At 40.7% G+C, this 19317-nt stretch overlaps 1 protein-coding gene across 13 annotated transcripts in view; it reads right to left on the bottom strand.

Annotated features, from left to right (window-relative positions):
• The window catches only part of ATF2 (activating transcription factor 2), a 51816-nt gene extending 36778 nt beyond the window's left edge, over positions 1–15038 (bottom strand). For 2 of the 13 annotated variants that reach the window (XR_009760466.1, XM_061608414.1), the window contains exons 1-7: positions 14717–15031; positions 8491–8653; positions 6508–6582; positions 5906–5975; positions 3445–3541; positions 1215–1333; positions 204–332 (exon numbers count right to left, since the gene is read on the bottom strand). Coding sequence is in view for 12 of the 13 variants with exons in the window: in XM_061608414.1 (XP_061464398.1) it covers positions 204–332; positions 1215–1333; positions 3445–3541; positions 5906–5953 (393 nt within the window). In the remaining variant the exon portion in view is untranslated. Of the gene's footprint in view, positions 1–203; positions 333–1214; positions 1334–3444; positions 3542–5905; positions 5976–6507; positions 6583–8490; positions 8654–14716 lie in introns of all 13 variants that reach the window. The other 11 variants (XM_061608413.1, XM_061608421.1, XM_061608416.1 and 8 more) reach the window with 10 other exon arrangements.
• Positions 15039–19317: the final 4279 nt, after the last annotated feature.

Below are 19317 nucleotides of genomic sequence, written 5' to 3'. Positions count from 1 at the left end.
ACACTGCCCTTCAGATAATCAGGTACAGAGACTTTAGTAAACTGCAAGAGTTGGTTCTTTCTTGAGTTCAGGCTGTTGATATGCTATAAATGACTAATACAGGTTTATGTGGGCAGGAGGAGGAGCAAAAATGTTTGCAGTCTAATACTTTTCTTGAACTTATTGGCACAGACCACTCTTTTGAATTGTGAGAAGTTACCGACCTTTTCATCACTGGTAGTGGACTCTGGGTGAGGTAAAGGGCTATCCTGGTGAGTTGTCTCAACAACAGAAGGCTCTTCAATCTTATTTCTTATAATAGGTGTTGCAAGAGGTGATAAATCTAGAGGCATCTAGAAGTTTTAAAAGTTACATATCAATGAGTAGGACTCTTCAAAGAGCAGGCAATTTACAATTATGCCTATGTCCTGGCCAGTAGCAGCAGCATCTCTTTTTAGACAGCACTGACAGTAATAAAATATCCAATGAAAGGAAATTACATCCTGCCACACATTCCCTCATTAAAAAAATATTACTCACGATACAAGCAAGAGAAGTTCATCCCTGGCAAACGACACAAAGCAGATGCCAGTTAGGACACTTAATATTTTTATTTCCTTTTTTCAAGCAAAGTAATATTAAATGATAGTAAGCATTTTGGTCTCATTTAAAATTATTCCTAGCACCCCAGCTGTGAGACTATGACCTAGTTTGCATGTCATGTTAAACCATAGTTGTGCATGTTGCTCAACTGTGCCTGCTTTGCTCCTTCCCTCCTCCTGTCTTTTGCCATCTGGGAGGAAACGACTGCATTATGTGCTACAGTTTGCTCTTGGCTTACTGCTTGTGATTTGTGGAAACAAACCAGGAGCGCTAGTTCCCACATAATACTAAGCCAGTACTGTGGTTTGTTTCCTCCTGGATGGGAAAGGCAGAAATGGGGGAAGAGCAAAGCTGGAATGATTGAGAAGCATGTGCCAGGATGCCACTTGTTCACATTATAGTTTATTTCAATGTGTGAACCAACTCAACATTTACAGACAAGTTACTTGTTCTGTTAAGACCCTTCACAGAATATTTCCCCCAAGTATGGTTTTTATATATTTCTGGAACAAAAAGGTAAATAAATAATGACTATTTTTTCTCTACCGGCGCAAGAATCCTGGTGACAAAGGGAATTCAGACTATCAGTACTCTACACAGAGATTTAGCTTTAATTTATTGTATTAACATACTTTTTTAATATCATCTTCAGAAGCTTTTTTGAATTCATTTTCAAAAGGACTTGCTAGCTCATTGAATAAACCAACTTCTTCACAATTCTTCAGGAATCGAGTTGGTGTTGGAGTCTGATCTAAAATTAGAAGAAAAGTATATGATTTCTTCCTCCTATATATTGGTTTTTATACATGTTTCTAAATCAATGTCAATATTAACGTCTCAAGCACTTTTAAATTGGCAACTGATTGCAACAAGAATACAGTACCAGGAAAATTAAAGGTTTCCCTGTTAATGTCTCCTTTAATTAAAAATAATGCTACCTTTTAGCTAAATCTCTTTTTAAAACCAGTATTGTCAATACACACAAAATAATAAGGACAGAAAATGCAAATTCCACGTGTTTTATTTGTAAATGTCTAAGACACCTTACAAATTGGGTGACAAGATACCATGGATTTGAGAACAGGGATATTTCCTGATTTTTTTGCTGTTGTGCTGAAGATAAGTTTTTCTTGTTCTTAATCATCAGTCTGCCTGTGAACAACTGAGGAAGGAGTATGATACTGCAGTGAATCCTCTAGATGATGGTGTTTTAAGATGGCATGCAGCTATAGAATGTGGTTACCCACCCAAATATATAAGAAAAATGCAAGTAACAATTTAAATAGTCAGCAATTTCATCTTGCAAATTATCTCTGAATAGCTTATGGATAGAACAGTTGCAGCTGAAAGGTTTAAGCATAAGTATTAATTTATCTTAAAAAACCGAACATTGCACCTTGGCTGCAGTTCTTCACCCATTTGCCAGGGAATTATTTCTATTCATCCAAATAGCAATTATTCTAAAGCAAGTGAGAGAATGACTGCAACCTTATCAAAACATTCTAATAAGAATGAACTTTTGTTGCAAACATCATTGTGGGATCAACAAAGTACTAGTAATAATCACTACATAATGGCTGGAATTCAGTAACGAGGAAAGATACTGAGGAACTCATGACATTCTATTGCTTGCGCTTTATGCAACCATCAGATATTAACAATGTGTAGGAATCAAGCCACACAGTATTCACAGAGCAGTGACCTGAGACTTTTAATATAGTCTTGATATACTTACACTACCTGTAGAGGATCACTATCACACATAATTCCACTATATTCAATACAGCAGAATAGTGTAAAATGTATTTGAATAAGGTCGGGAAAGACAAGACAGTCTGAGTGCTCTACTAACATTCACGGTATCTTCTTATCAAGTGTGGGCTTCCATAAAAAAAAATGTATTGGATCCAGAGAAGTGCAAGTAAAATTCTAAGTGTGCAATAAACTTTCCTGCCTCACTGCAGCATCACTAAATTCCCAATCTCATCAAAGTACTCTCCCAAATAGCATGGGATGGGCCATGGGAGACTACGTTGGCAAAATTTGTGTGGAGCCTTGGATGAGCAAATGTGGGACCTTGTGTTATCAGATGTGCCTTTCTGCTCATGCAACAGCACCTTACGATGCAACCCACTTCTAAACTGGGGGTTATTCTTTGTTAATGACCAATGTTTCAGGGAAAAGTAGTGGGAAAATGTTATTAGTAAGCAGGTTTCACTTGCTAATCCTTAAAAAAAACCCATGAAATTCCTCTAGTCAAGCAAAGTTGCCTTCAGATCTTCTTATTTGTTCTTTATGTATTACAAAAAAACATTATTCTCCATTTTCACCCATCAAGAAATTTTTAAAAGGGAAGCTTGAGAGGAAAAGATTTCCAAAGAGGAAGCAATTGTAATATTAAGGGATCAGAGAGTAATCTATATTTTGAACAACTGATTTTGAGACTAAAACTCTTTTAAGCTATAACTAAATGTATATGCAGAAGCAAAATAACCCATAAATATTTATCCCATATCTACATATGACATTGATTTAAATAGTAAGTGTAAGTGTTTAAACACATGTAAGTGTTTTCTAGCATAAGTGCCATACTCTAACTGCTAGGTATGATTTCCTGTAGTAGCCCTTATAAATAAAAGTTCGATTTAATTGAACTGCTCATTATTTACTAGTCAAAGCCTACATAGACAGCAGATTAATTTTATAAGAGTAAAGGACCACATATATTACAAACTCATTTTTATAAGGAATCTTTTGATATTGCTTCTGATGAGCCTACAGATTTCGAGTCACATACAGAAAATACACAAAATTATGTGCACATTCCAAAAGAAAGATGGATTAATAAATATATATACTAACCAGCTACAATGACACTGTCATTACGAGCTGGACCAAATTTCAGTGTCATCTCATGTTTATGTTTATGGACAGCCAAATGATCCTCGTTGGTAAAACGCTGTGGCAAAAAGTTTTAAAATATAGTTACAAATTTGAATTTTGACTAAAGTGATAACAACATGGAGAATCATTTTCATAACAGGTTAAAAGCCATTAGCAATAAGTTAACAGCTGATTTTTTAAAAATGAAAGCGCTGATGGTACAGTAGGAAAATAATTTTAACTTCATTGGCCAAAAAAGGTTCTTTAAAACCTCAACATATAGATAGCATCAGAATAAAGGAGGTCCATATCAACTTTTGACAATGGTTTCACTCCACCTAGGACCTCTTTTCGATGAGCAGCTGCACAATAGTTTTAAGACTGTAGCTACTCAGACAGACTGACAATAGGATTGTTAATAGAAAGTGACTCAATTAATTACATTATTAAAGTAAAAATGGGGGGGGGGATATAGTTTCTCTTTAAAAGCTCTTATGCCAAACTACAAAACCCTTTTTGTACTTAGGAAAGCTTAACACACACTTTGGGATTTCTTTAGTGTAGCTTCTGAGAAACAAACTTCATAGAAATTAAAGTGCATGCACCTCTGGAGGCTGCCTATGATTGTTAGCACTGCAGTATTACCATACTGCCATTTTATTTTTCAGAATATAACATTAGTATTTCCCTAAAATGAAATGCTGACATTTTTTCTAGACAATAAGACTGAAACAAGACTATAAAACATTCTAAAATAATTTCTAATTAGCTCTGAATATTTTTCAGATATCTACTTTTTATCTGTTATTTTCACAAGGGTTAATAGTCCAGTATATATAATAATTAACAAAGGTGGAAGTAGTGTACCTAATTTTAAACTATTGAATGAATCAGTGAATTGCTCCTGAGTACTACAATATATTGGCTAAAGCTTCACCAGTACAGTTGGCCATAGAGTGTTCCTGATTTCCATCCTGCACTCAACTTTGCCAGCCTTGCCTCTTTTTATGATATTGGCCAATTTGTTCTGATGCAATCATTGACCCATATTATTCTTGCAACTGAGTTAGCTTTCTAGCCATGCAAACCTATGTCTGCCATCAAAGGGTCTGCCCTAAGTACCTGTCACATTAAATTATAGTTTAAAAACAAACTTATTTAATGTTAACTAGCTGTGGGTTCCTACCCTGCTGCCAACATAGATGAAACAAACCAGAGTCTGGCTTGTCATGTTGCCCAAATCCAAGCTTGTGGTTTGCCTTCTCTGCACAAACTTCAGGTGGTAAGCCAGGAACAAATGTTGGTTACTCCTCATGGTAGTCCACTAAGTAACGCAGCTGTAGTTTGTTCTCTTTTTGTAACACTGATATTAAATTAAATCAGTTTTAAATATAGAACCCAGAGGAAAACACACTGCAGAAATGCAACTGTAAACAGTCTTAAGAACCATGCTGATGTTGTTCTTAAGTGATTTCAGAGCTGAGAGAGACGTTTTACATGCAGAAAGAAGTTGTTGAAACATTATGAAAGTTTAAGGGTCCCCCCCCCAAATTATTAGAGAAATTACGTTTACTTTACTATTGAAGGTTATTATATCTAAAATAAATGTTTCCATTGCAACAGCCATTCCATTACAAATATACACCCACCCTGTAAGATGAGCTCCCAAGAGATGAAGGATACAGTAAAAAGGTTTTACTCATATGGAACAGAAATAAAGGAAATGTGAAATCCCTTTACACACATGAAGACACCAGTCCAGGCCTGGTAAAATACTAAAAAGGTTGTTGTTTTTTTACAGTAAAGAAATTTCAGAGTGTCACTTTGTAACCTCCATATTTTAACTATAACTGAAATAAATGTGCAATAGCTCTTTAGAATCATGTTAATAATTAAATATATATTTCTCTTTGAAATATCACATCCAAGCAATACTTTTGTACTCTATTAGATTCTTATTAGTTAACAATTCTAAAAAGACATCTCAGAGATATCATCTGCTATACAAGAAGTCTTCCCTGATTTACGCAGGCTTCTCCACAGAGATCCCTCCTTGCATCAAGAGCCATCACAAAAATAAGTGTTAATGCGTGGTGTTTGAGGCTATGTAATTGCTACTGCTGGACTGCATTTTGTCTGCTGTTCAGTACTACCAGTACTAACACCACCTAATACTCATTTAGAGGCTGTGGTGACTGAATCCTCTGCTGCCCACCCTGAACAAGCCGTTTTGGATATCAGAGCTGACTGTGCCATCCAATTTAACTAGAAGTTGAACATATGCAAAGGAGCATTTACAGCTTGTTTATGCTAACTGGCTCTTATAGTTACTTTAGGTTACGAGTTAAAACATTCTCAGGAGTCAAACTAAATGTAAACTACTTCCTCTGATATAACAAAATGTTTCTCTGTTGACATGGATATATCTAACATATATTACCTGTCCACATCCAGGGGCAGTACATAAAAATGGTTTGTCATCACTCATATTCCACAGGTCCTTGTATTACCTACATTGAAATAACAAACACATCCAGTGAGTCAGGTCAATTGCCCTAAGTAATCAAATTAATATCATGCACAAGCAACAGAAAAAAGTCTGTATATATTGGTAGTTTCCCATTATAAAAAGTCTCTATATGACCAAGCCTCAAAAAAGGCAATATTTCAACAAACGTATTAACAGCTTTGAAGATATGTTTCCAAAATCATGTGAGCAAAGCAAAGAAAGCCAAGCAATTTATGGTATTTATATCTCTCAGAGGTGAAATTGAATCTGACACATGACTCAATGTGGCAAACTAGAAAACATTTCTACAAAATATAGTGGATATCCTACTGTGGTGGCTTGCTTAGACAAATGGGACTTCTCCTGCTCCCTGCAGTCTTCAAGTCTCCCCAAATCTGCTAAAGAGAGTTGAGGGGAGTTCTGAAGCAGATGAGGAAGAGGAGTACAAATTGTGTCTGCCAGCACAATGCTGGATATCACTCACAGAAGCTGTGTTTCAATCATTTACAGAATATAAATTAAAACATGCATACCTGGCAGATTTCACATGTAAGCCAAATTCCACAAGGTAAACAATTTACTATAGCCTCCTTTTCATGACAGTCGTTCTGCAAATTAAGAAGGAAAGTCAATTATTAAATTATCTCTTTCCTATCACATCTGAAAGGCTTTGAGTGGGTTATAATACAACCTTATCAAATGTATTTCCACAACACCACTATGAGGTAGATTAGATTAGGGACAGGTTCATGAAATAAAATTCTGCCCATGCAAGGTTTCCTGACAATCCCTGGAGTATGATGGACATGGGCAAACTTGAATGTGAATATGGGAAGCAGTAAATCCTATGACTGTGACGGCCCCTTCTTCAGCTTGCAGTCGCTAAACTGCTGATGGCAACACCCATAAGATCCCTGTTCAAAAATCATGTTTGTCCATGTAAGCATGCACCTGGCAAAAGTGAAATCTCCTCACTGGACAAAATGTATTCTCTCGATCTATTCTCAGAGGTAGTCACTGTCCCAGCAAGCTTCCTATCTGAACAAATTTGAAATGTCTCATGTCCTATCCCAACACTCTGATCACAAGAAATCGAGCAGTTCTGCCCCATGGGGGCAGGAAAGGGGGGGGGAAGGCACATGGAGGTAAGCAGAAAGGAACCAAGCATTTTCCATCCCCCAACTACATGCTTCTTAATAAGCCACAAAACCTTTATGTTTTAAGAAGTACAGCAATTTTACAACCAGGAGAGAGGACTATTTTCATCATAATATAATGTGTTATTGGTGTTTTAAGGTGTAAAGAACTTTTGGGTTTCTAATACAGCAGCTACACTTTCTTCCTTGACAGGATTAAGGATGCAATCCAGCTCACCTTTCTGTGGGGCTGGGGTGAGCTGAATGCTGCGGAGCCCAGGCTGTGCTGTGCTGGCCTCTGCCATCCTTCGCCAGCAGCAGCCCTCCACCGTGGCTGAGCCTTGGCACCACCAGGAGCCTAATGGTGCTGCCAGAGGTCTTCTGGGGATGGCCAGCCCAGCGGATGGAGGGCTGGCGGAAGCTGGCGAAAGCCCAGAAAATGGGGCATTCTGGGGGCATGGCAGCGGAGGAGCTGCAGGGGAGACTTACGCAAGCCCTTTCCTAGGTCCTGATCCCCCTACAAACTCCACCAGCCTAAAGGCCAGCACAGTAACATAATTTCAATTATTTCCCATTGTGGCCTACAGGAAGTGCTTATTCCATGGGAGACCTGTTTGTCGGAGCCGGCGCTTCCCAGCTGGCTCGTACACACAGCTCCCAATGGATCCGGTGTTCAGCCAGGCCGGCAGCTCCCAAGCAGGAGGAGGATCCTGCCAAGCTTTCTGCCAGCTCCTCCTCCATCAGCCTCCATTCCGCCGGCTTCTTGGCATTTGGATTGCTCTGCCTGTTTCAATTTGCAATGAGGAGGGGGGCTCAGCAGCATAAAAAAGGCCTGTTCTAATTAATTATGGGCCTGAATCCAATACAATTAGTCATCAATAAGAACCACTGAAACTGATTAACAAGTTAGCCACAACTAACAAGCCCCACTGCTGTCAAAGGCATTTAGGCTGCAACTGAATACAATGAGACTTACTTGCAACAGAACTTCCACCTTTCTTTCCTTCTCCTGCAGTGCTACATGCTTTCCCATCCTCCAGAGCAGATTTTATGGGTGCATGGGGGAATGCAAGGAGGAGGAGAGGAAGGTGAAACCATGCTGCATGAGTAAAAGGCTGTTCTGCCTGCAGATGGGCAGCACTGGATATAACCCACAGAGTCCTGTGGCTCGTACTACGGGAACCTTATCTGTCTGTCCGTCTGTCCCGCCCTTCTACCCTACAACAGGGCACTCAGGGCAGCTCACAATAAAATCATGCTCAATAAAATCACAAAAACATTAAAACAGATAAAAATGCATAAAATACGATGGGAGTGATATTAAAAGGGATTTAAGATGTAAAAACGAAAAACTAAAAAGGAGGGAATAAACTCAGTTACCGGCTCTATCTTCAGTCCCTACCAAAAGCTCTCTGGAACAGGAAGTTTCAGAAGTCTCCGGACAGCCATCAGGGAGGGAGCAGAGCGGGCTTCTTGGGGTAGGGTATTCCAGACCTTGGGGGCCACGGCTGAAAAGGCAGCGGTTTAGGATGAGCACTCCCTCCTGCAATCAGGGGGTAGGGAGAGATAGTGTGTTATCAGCATCTTCATGACACTGAACTCCACATCTCCGGATGACCTCTCCCAGCAGTTTCATATAGATGTTAAAGGGCATGGGAGACAGAATGGAACCCTTTGGGACCCCGTAAGCCAACAGCCAGGGGGTTGAGCAGTAGTCTCCCAGCACGATTTTCTGGGACCTGTCTGTCAGGTAGGACTGGAGCCACCGTAAAACGGTGCCTCCCAATCCCATCCCAGCTAGATGGCCAGGAAGGGTACTATGGTCAATGGTACTGAAAGCTGCCGAGAGGTCCAGCAGCACCAACAGGGATGCAGTCCCTTGTCTGATGCCTGGCATAGGTCATCAAGCAGGGTGACCAAGGCAGTCTCTATCCCATGACCTGGCCTGAACCCTGATGAAAAGGGTCTAGGTAATCAGATTCCTGCAGAAAAGCATCTGTACCTAAGAAAGGAAAATGAATTCAATTATTTAGGACAAATAAAAATGCTGAGGCCCAAATAAGAATATGTCAGTAATGGATCTGAAATGGAGGTTACACTGGCTTGGTTTCTGAGTTAGCTCTCGCCAGCAAAAGCATACCATGAGCAGAATTCTGCTTCTATGAACAGAAGTGTGTGGTGAGAAGAGATTTTCACTTATTTTCCTTTTTGCACTCTGAAAATCTGCTCTGGAGTTGTGGGGACCAGTGGGGGCTGAAGGGGGCCTGACAAAAATTGCACCCTCCCTTCCACCAGCAGGATCATTCACTAGATCTAAAGCCTGTCCCATTCACAGAAGTCACGCTTATGATACAAACAATTATCTGTAACTGTGGTTAACCAATGTAATGTTAAGTGTATTGCTTTCAAAGTTAGAACAAGCTGCCTTAATGAACCTGCTATTGAGAAAACCAAGGCTGTGAGCACATCAGTCACCTACAGTACAGCATTCCATTGGCCATACCTGGAGGAGGAATGGGTTGATCTGCCAATAAGTTGCAAAAACTCTGAAGCATATTTTTAAAAAGCTGACCCCACCAAGTTTTACAGTAAAGAGGGGTGGGGTTTGACTAGCTTCATGTGCCACCATTTTCATAAAAGAGGTGGAGACACACTGGAGCCATCAGAACAGTAGGTGCCTCTCTACCCCAAGTCTAAAATGTGCATGAAATTCTCAAAAAGATAAGCTCAGTAATAGTGAGTTTTTAAAACGTAAGAAATATTGAATTATAAGGAAACTGTTAATTACTCTACTCTTTCACAAAGAACAATGAGAGGAAAACTGCTAGTACTATTTTAGCACTAGTGGAACCCAATTGCTATGGAGGTTTAAAAAGCCTGATATAAATACAATTTGAGAATGGGTTAATATCTGTTATCAAGTTACGACTAATTCAAGGGTTCTTAAAATGTTGCCCTGATTAGTCTCCTTAAAGAAAAAACTGAACAATGACAACAAAAAGCACACAAAAAATAACCAGAAAATATCTAGTGGCCCAGTATGAACAAAACATTAAACCATAATTTAAAACAAACTATGGTTAAATGTGAATGAGCAGCATACTAGTGCACACTGCTCAAAAGTCCTCACTTTGCTTCTCCCTCACTCCTGCTTGTACTGCGTCAGGAGGGAAACAGACCAGAGGCTAGCTTGGCATTACACTTATAGTTTGTTTCTCTACAAAGAAGCCATGAGTTGGTTAGTACAAGTGAACAACTCACCCCTTCAAGTCAACACTGGCTACTGTCCCTGACCCAAGTAGTGACACAGCAACCACTATAAATGCAAACCCTCCTTTCTCATGTATGTAACATACTGGGAGTCTTTTCAAAACAGAGGCGGGCAATACCTTTCTTGGCCAAGAAGAGAACAGGAACAAAATCATTGTGTAACCTTCCCTTTTTTGTAGCAAAGGGGTTTTACCGCATGAAGGGCAAGGAATGGCATCTCTAGTTCAACAGCATCAATATCATAGTCAATTTATCATTGGAGTAGCAGCAGAAAAAGCCAATCCACAGCAGTGGGTTGTTAGATCTATCATATTTGTAACCCACCGACCCTCCAAGGAGTTCAAGATAGTGTGTATGAGGTTATCCCATTTTATCCTCACAACAAGCTACTGGGTCAGATTACTAGTGAACTTCAAAGCTGAATATGAATTCAATTCCTAGTAACAGACCAACATTCTAGTCACAATACTGCACTGGTGCATGCATGCGTGCCCCTCCCCCACACACACTTACTTCATGGATAAAAAAAATCCCAAAGCAGAACTCTTTTCCACTACAATATTTACAATACTGGTAAATATTGAGGTCCCAAGTGGCCTTTGTAGCTAGAAGTGCTTATGCCCAGCTTAGGCTGGTTTGCCAGCTACAGTCATTGCTGGACCAGGGTAGCCTGGCCTCAACAGTCCATGCTCTAATGACCTCCCATCTGGATTACTGCAATAGGCTGTATGTGGGGATGCCCTTGAAGACAGTCCAGGAGCTGCAGCTAGTGCAGAGTGTGGCTGCCAGGCTAGGACTGTGTGTCACAAGTCCTGAAGACACCGCAGCAGCTGTTAGTGAACTACCTGTTCCATTTCAAGTTATTCAAAGACGAATACAAAGCCCTAAATGGCTTGAGACCCAAGTACCTAACAGATAGCCTCCCCCAATATTAACCAACTCAGGCCTTATGACTGGCAGGGGAGGCCCTGCTGATGGTGCCACTGCTGAGTGGTGTCTGGCTGACATTAACCTGTGACCTCCTACTTGGTAATAGCCCTGCACTTATGAATTGCTTCCTTGGTGACGCATGTCTGTTCCTCTCACTATTAACATTTAGGCAGAATGTAAAAACATTCCTATTCATGCAGGCTTTTGATGGCTGCAAGATAATGTTCCTAGAAATCTTAAAATTATATAGCTGTGAGATTATTTGATTGTATTTAAATGTTTTTAAAATCTACGTACTGTTTTTACTGTTTTGTTTGCTACTCTGGGCTTCTTTGGTAGAAAGGATGGGATAAAAATCTAATCAATAAATCTGGGTCTTGTCTATTTACAAATTATTCAGATACTCTATATTCTGAAAGGCGGCAGGGGGGCGGAATACTTCTGTATTTGCAAATCATTGTTTCTTCAACCAACACACTACATATTTATATCCCCTTTAAGTAAGATACTTTAAGAAATACATTTGCTACTAAATTTCAGTTTTAGTTTAAGTGCATTCCTAAAGACACTACTAAAGAAATGTCATAATGTCATTCTGAACAGTTCTGAATTCTGTTATTCTGAACAGTTTTTTCCTATTAGACCTGTGCAGTGTCTATGCTATAGAAGTATTTTCATCTATTGATACACTAGAAAATTGACAACAACTGGGGAACTGCAAACTGCAGAAGTTTTCAGATTTTCTACCTTCAGGGCCTTTTCCTGTATCAGCTTGTTTAACGAGGGAATCTGGGCATTTCTGAAAATCCTGGGCTCTTGGGCTGTGCTGCCACCCTATATGAACCAATCGTACACCCTAGAACCCAGCCAACATCCCCATGAGGTTGTGCATAGTAAAATATGGATTAGTAGTGGTGGGCAAGCTGCCTTCCAGAGAAACTTGTCCATTTTAGCATTCTTCTCATTGAAAACCCCCTGATAAACTTCCAAGGAACCTCAGGCTCTTCCAGAAAAGTTTGAAAATCAAAGTAGTGGATTATCACATAGGATTGTGTTCAACACAGACCTAAGGCAAATATTTCATTGGTGCAAGGTTTTGTCCATGAGCAACGGGATGTTCTCTCCCGTCCTACCCCCACGCACCCCCTAAATCTGTTCTGGAGATTTTTCCCAATCCTGTGGAATGGATTTGAGGATAGTGTGAGGGAAAGAAAGGGGGAGGAGTCCTGCTGCACCAGAAGTCATTCTGTTTGCACAATTATTTAGTTGAATACAGCCCATAATTTTTTTAACAAACCTTTTTGAAGGTTGAGCACATTTTAAGAAACTTTAGTTTTACATCTTAAAATACTGTATCAACTCTTTTATTAATGCCAAACTTGGCATTCCCCACCCTTGTGCACTCCAGATGTTTTGGAGCACAACTCCCATCACCCCTAGAGCCAGCATGGCCAATAGTCAGGGATTATGGGAATTGTAGTCCAGCAACATCTGGGCACTAGGTTGGAGAACAACCTAGTTGTATGGACTGTGACTAATAGTTTCCAGAAAAGTAGCCATGTTGGTCTACAGCAGACGTGGAGAACCTTTGGCCCTCCAGATGTTGTTGAACTACAACCCCCATTGTACCTGGCAATTGGCCATGCTTGCTGGGGCTGATGGGAGCTGTAGTTCAGCACCATCTAGAGGATCAAAAGTTCCTTGTATCTGGTCTACTGCAGCAGAAGCAGCGTCTTGTGACACCTAGAAGACTAAAAACAGTATTATGGCACATGTTTTAGTGAGCTAGAGTCCACTTCATCAAATGCATCAAGTATTGTCTTGATGAGCTGTTATATGCACACATGCAGAAACCTGAAAGCAGAATTCTTACAGATCAGCTGCAGAATCAAGGGAACACACTAGGCTTTGCTAGAGGCTACGTGGTTTGAGATACTCTCCATGTATTGAGAGTCTTCTTTTTGTTGTTGTTGTAATTTTGATCTGGCAACCTTAGTTTAAGAAAAGCCAAAATGTACCCAAAATTATTTGAGAGATTATTTGACAGAAGATGCAGAAATAATTAGCTTATATAAGGGTCAATGGGGAAAAGGAGATACACAAACACAACTGATGAAAAATACACTGTACTGGTAACAAGGCAACTTACAGAAGTGTTTTTATAAGAAGTTTTATTTTGAGCTACCATGGTTATAAAATGGTACACATAAAATTGCACTGAAGTATGATGGATTACACAAACTTTGCACAACTAAGAACAGATGCTTTACAGATTATAAGCCTGAGGGCAGGGGCTGTCATTTTTTACTGCTCTATAAGCAGCTCTAAGAGGCCTTTTTTGGCTGAAGAGTGGGATAAAATGTCTTTAAATAAATAAATACACAAAAAGAGAGGCTTCTCCATTCTCCTGCTCCTTTTATCAGTACACTATCGAGAACCACAAATACATGAGAAAATATGGAATGGATGAAGGATACACCATAGTCAACTACCAGCAGCAGCCTCTACACACACACTCTTTCATCACACACAAAGGGAAAGCAGCATTCAGGCCTGAATACATCCACGTTGCTGCTGTTGTTTTGTCTCCTCTCACTTTGCTTTATGGACCCCAAAACCCATGTAAGTAAATACACACATCAGGGTACTTTGCCAATTCCCAATAAACACAGGTATAACCGTTTGCATCCATGCACCTGGAGCAAACGGGTGGGGATGGCTGCTAATGCCTTCACCCATCACCTTTCTACACAAGCATGGTCCTTAGGAGTAGTCACAGGCAAGAATTCATGGCCTTCCTCAGCACCAATCCTTCCTTAACTGGGAAGAACGGGGATGTGAAAGCAAAGAGAAAGAGAACAGGCCTCACGGCATCTTCATTCAGTGATAACCAATCACAGAACTATACTGTTCACAGACGCATATATTTCTCCCTGCAATGCACCCTTACCCCTTCTCTTTCTCTTGCTTATGGGTGTATGTGGGAGACTCTTGTATAATGTTCCTTCCAAGGAGGGGATGGAATGGTCGGGACCAAGGACAATGTGGAAAGGGGGGTGGGTGGGATAATAGTAGAAGCCGGATTCGGTCTCCTCTATAACAACAGTGATAGCAGTGAAGAGTAACGGCTTCCAAGGGCTCGAGACATTCTATGGGCAACGGGTCGAGAAAAATCCCCCCTCCGCCCTCTCTACACAGAGTGGTGGTGGCGGCGGCGCCATGTTACAGCCACCCAAGCTCCCCCAGTTCTTCTCAAGTAGGGCCCGGCTACTTCTAACCAAACCCATGCCTGGGTAAGGCCAGAGCCACACCCCGAGCTATTGCACAGAGAGAGGAAGAGAGGGCGAGGCACCGACTTCTCCACCTCCTCTGTTTACCACACACACAAAAGCCACACACAACTCACCCCTCACGACCGCCGGGAAAGCCGCACATTAAAGTCCGGGTCCCCCACAGGCTTCCGTCACATCTCGCGGGAACTCACTGACACATCTCTTTCTTTCTCGTTCTCTTCCCCTCCCGTAGGAGAATATGCAGGCACGTGACAAGGAGATTGGGCTATTCAAGGAAGGGACAGAACACACACACACACACATCAGGCGAATTAACACGTGGTTGTGGGCTCCGCGAGGGAGGGGCCGTTGACGACCCTCCGGTGCCTAGCCGGAAGTAGCCGAGCGGACTCGTCGGCCTCCACCTCGCGTCTCCTGCATGCGACTGTGCGAGGAGCCTCGAGCAAGACAGCAGGCAGGAAGAGATACTTGCTATTTGAGTATCCGTGGAACAGATGCAAGAGAAGTTGTAAATGCTTGTGGCTTTTCAGCCCCTAAACTTTACCACGCCCTTTAAGAATATAGTCCACCTATTCCAGCATTCTTCTGTTCCCAACGGTGGCCCGGCAGATGGTTTTGGGATGCTCACTCGCGAGCGTGACAGAGCGTGAAGGACTTTACCCGGTTGCGTGCATGTCCCTGACATGCTGGCCTTCAGGGGTATAGTGCTCCTGTAGGTGGAGGCTGTATTTAGCTAGATCGTATTGTACCTTTACTAATAGAGGACGTGGGACATTAAGGTTGCAATCCTGTACTCTGTGCTTGGCAGCTGTATTACACAGTCCTATGCATGTTTTCTGAAAAACAAGCTCAATAGTTGGGTTTACTGGCTGGGAAGTTTTCACAGGATTGTAGCTTAAATACACCTCTTTCTGCATTCTGCATAGTTAAGTGCCTCCTGCAATGAATTTGTTCTGAACTCAGTTTTGGTTCCTGTTTCATTGGCAAAAATACTAGCAACCTCAACTGGACCCCACAACCTTATTATTATTACTTTAAATTGTTTTTAAATTCATTGTAAGTCACTTTGGGAGTCCTGCATAGAAAAATAGGATATAAAAACAAATGTAAATAAATAAGGTTTAGTATGTCCATCACAAATGTTAACTTGGAAAACTCTAGTGATTTGAAGTGAGATACTATGTGGTAACAGAAATGCAACAATTTCTGAATTAATTTCAATATGAAAGCATATTTTAGGCAGGTATCCTCAGAAGCTCATATTTATGCACAGAGTTCTTGCCCACACTTAAATCAGTATGTTAACACTTTTAAAAATTAAAATCCAAATAATGTAGTGTATGCTATTTACTGGAAAGCAAATCTTTGAATTTGTTTGAACATTACATATAGACCACACTAATAGTGCAGTTCTGTGCATGGTTACTTAGAAGTCCCACTGTGTTCAATGAGACTATGGCTACTAGCTACTAGCTGTGATGGCTACTAGCTGTGATGGCTGTGCTCTGCCACCCTAGTCAGAGGCAGCATGCTTCTGAAAACCAGTTGCTGGAAGCCTCAGGAGGGGAGAGTGTTCTTGCACTCGGGTCCTGCTTGCGGGCTTCCCCCAGGCACCTGGTTGGCCACTGTGAGAACAGGATGCTGGACTAGATGGGCCACTGGCCTGATCCAGCAGGCTCTTCTTATGTTCTTATGAGACTGATTTCTAGATGAATAGGATTGCAGTATAATAGTGCAATCCTGTGCATGTCTACTCAAAAGCAAATACCATAAAGTTCAGTGAAGTTAAGTGATACAGATTACAGCATTAGTGTGCGTTATTGATTTCTTTTTCTAATCAAATGTTTCCATTAACTACTTCTGGCTGGCAGAAAAATTGAGACAGCATGTAAAGGTACCACAGCTTTCTTTTTTAGTTCTGTTTATTGAATAACTCAAACAGCCCTCCATCCCCTCAAAAAACCCTACCACATCACTTTCACACTAGACTGCTATAATGTGTTTTGCCGCTAAGGCTGCTTCAGAAGCTGCAGCTAGTGCAGAATGCAGCAGCAACTAGATTACCATAAGCATGTAGTACCACTTCAAAAAGAACTTTGCTGGCTACCAATATGCTACTGGACCAGAGGTCCCATCTACAACCTCCTCTTAGATAAAGTCCCACTGTTCCTGGTTTTCAGCACACTTGCTAAAAACTTATTTTTTGTCCTAGGCCTTTGCTGGTCACTAATAGTAGCATGCTGACTTTGTTGCTGCTATATTATTATTGTTGTTGCTTATTTATACCCCGCCATATGGCCAAAAGGCCCTCGAGGCGGCTTACAAGAAACACAAATATAGAAATACATCAATAAGACAATACAATTTACAAAAATTAAATAACAAATAACATTATTAAAAAAACAGCGATTACAACTTCCAGTGAAAATGCAAGGTGGTGCAGGCACCTGGAGTGGCAGAAACATCTCAAGTTGCCCCCAACAAAGCTGTGAGTTGGTTCTCTCTCTTTCCTTTTATGCTTGCAAGTCCGACACCTTCAGTTGAACTTCTGATCAGCTTCTCTGATGGCAGAATACGAGTAAGCTTTCTCCAGCACCAGCCGGTCCCGCAGAAGCAGGGTGGGTCATGGCCTGGATGTCGTTCCCCATCCCGCGGCGGCTCCCTGCTTGGCGGCCATGTAGATCTTCTCTGAGGTTTTATTGTATTTTAATGCTTTATTATGAACTGTCTTGAGGCAATTTTATGAAAAATGGTATAAAAATGTTTTAAATAAAGATTGCACCATAATGTTATGCAACATATGGTTTCTTTTGCAGGGGTTTCTTACTTGGAGCTATAGCACATAGCTGGAGAGGGGCTATCATTCTCAATGCATGTATAGACTTGCAAGACGGAGAGCTGTATTTATTCATAAGAAAACAAGTTGTCTGAGTCAACCTACTAGCTAAGATAGCCTAGGGCTGCTGTCTGAGTGGCACCTACCACTCAGCAAGAAGTCTTTCACAGCGTATGAGCCTTTGATCAGAAATGAACATACGTAAGCTCTTCCAATGCTTTATTGCAGGGAAGAGTAGAAATCTGTTTGAGAACTGGGGCTATATTAGCCAGCAGTGGGAGAGATCTAACTATTTCATACGTACCAGAGGCAGTCCTTGGTTCCTGTTGGCATGTCATACTTACTTCTGATGAATGTTCAGCAGAAACCAGCTCGTCGTATGTGGATGGTAGGAGCACATGCAGGTTTAATGGTTTCAGACATTAGGCTAGATGAGATGGCACGTGTACGCTCGTAAAGCAAATCCAGTCCACACATTTACTTGTTAGGCCACTGATATTAGAACACATTTTGATTTGTAGAGTAAATCTAATTAATTTTAGGCACTTTAATTCTGTACCCTACAAGGGACAAAACAGAAACCACCAGAACCACTGAATTCACAAAGAGTTTGCTTTAATGGTTTTAGTATAAGCATTTATGTTTCCTTTCCATAAATGTTTTTAATGATTTTTCCTATAAAGCCTATAAGGTGAGCATTATTCCTTTGATGAAGAACAGTTTTCCAGACCTAGCCAGTATGGCTGAAGTAGGGGCTTCTTTCTCCAGCCCCCCCCCACGCATACTATATTTGAATGTACTGTTTACATCCTTAACAAGACATTGAATTGACTGTTGAAGGGAGCTGCACAGTTAAGTGTGTTAGCAAGTAGGAAGACAGTGCTGCACAGCAACAGAAGTGTCTTCAGCATTGTTTCTTAGCCTTCTGCAGCAGGATCTAGGATATGTATAGCAAGTGTCAAAACTATCCTTTCTTGGAGTATCAGCATCAGTTCCAGCTTTTGCAGTTATTTCCAGGCCACACAAGCACAAGCAACAAAAGCTTTCAGGTAGCCGTTCCATAGTTCATTCATGAAACGTTTTTTTTAAAGTTCCACATTTAACCCAACCATCATAGGTTATGGACATATCACATATAGGTGAAATAACATGGCTGGCAAAGAAGCATTACTTACAACTATGAAAGCCAAACGTTACTTTGTAATGCAATTTAAACGTATTCATGATAAAGCTGAAGTCATGTATATAGTATGAACTGTCAAATTCCAAATGCTATTCCACCAAGTTTTTACTATCTATCAGGATTTATTCTAAGCTTTTTTTCCTACTGTGCAAACAGCCAGCACACTACCCGCACCTGGACTAGTCAGGTAATTTATCTCATAATATACTATTAGCAGGTCTTTTTTTGCAACAGTACCTGCACCCCCCCCTTTTTTTTTTGCTGCACCCATGGTACTTTTATCAAGCTATGAGTACTGGCACCTCTTTTGTTATAAGGATTTGGAAAGAACCAGTGTTTATTAATTTTCTATTAATTTTTTTCTCATCTATTTCTTTTTTAGAAACTACCTAGCTCCTTTTTAAATCCCGTATGCTCAACTGCACAAAATGTTATTTCACACTGCACAAAAATGTGTCTAGCTGCACATTAGAATAAACCCTGCTATCAATTTCACCAACTTGGATTTCCTTGATAGAAGCTTCTGGGGGATAAATCCAGACCTCTTGGTCCCTGGGCAAACTTTTGGTAAAGTCAAGCTATTGAAAAAAAACAAGAAGACACAGCCAGAGTTTAAACTTATTATCATCTTTCATTAAGCTGCTTTGGAAGTAGCATACTGTACATTCCATGATAAACATTTTTCCAAACCCAGG

The sequence above is a fragment of the Rhineura floridana genome, chromosome 2, assembly GCF_030035675.1.
Source record: "Rhineura floridana isolate rRhiFlo1 chromosome 2, rRhiFlo1.hap2, whole genome shotgun sequence".
NCBI lineage: Eukaryota > Metazoa > Chordata > Lepidosauria > Squamata > Rhineuridae > Rhineura > Rhineura floridana.
This window is presented reverse-complemented; position numbering and strand designations above follow the sequence as displayed.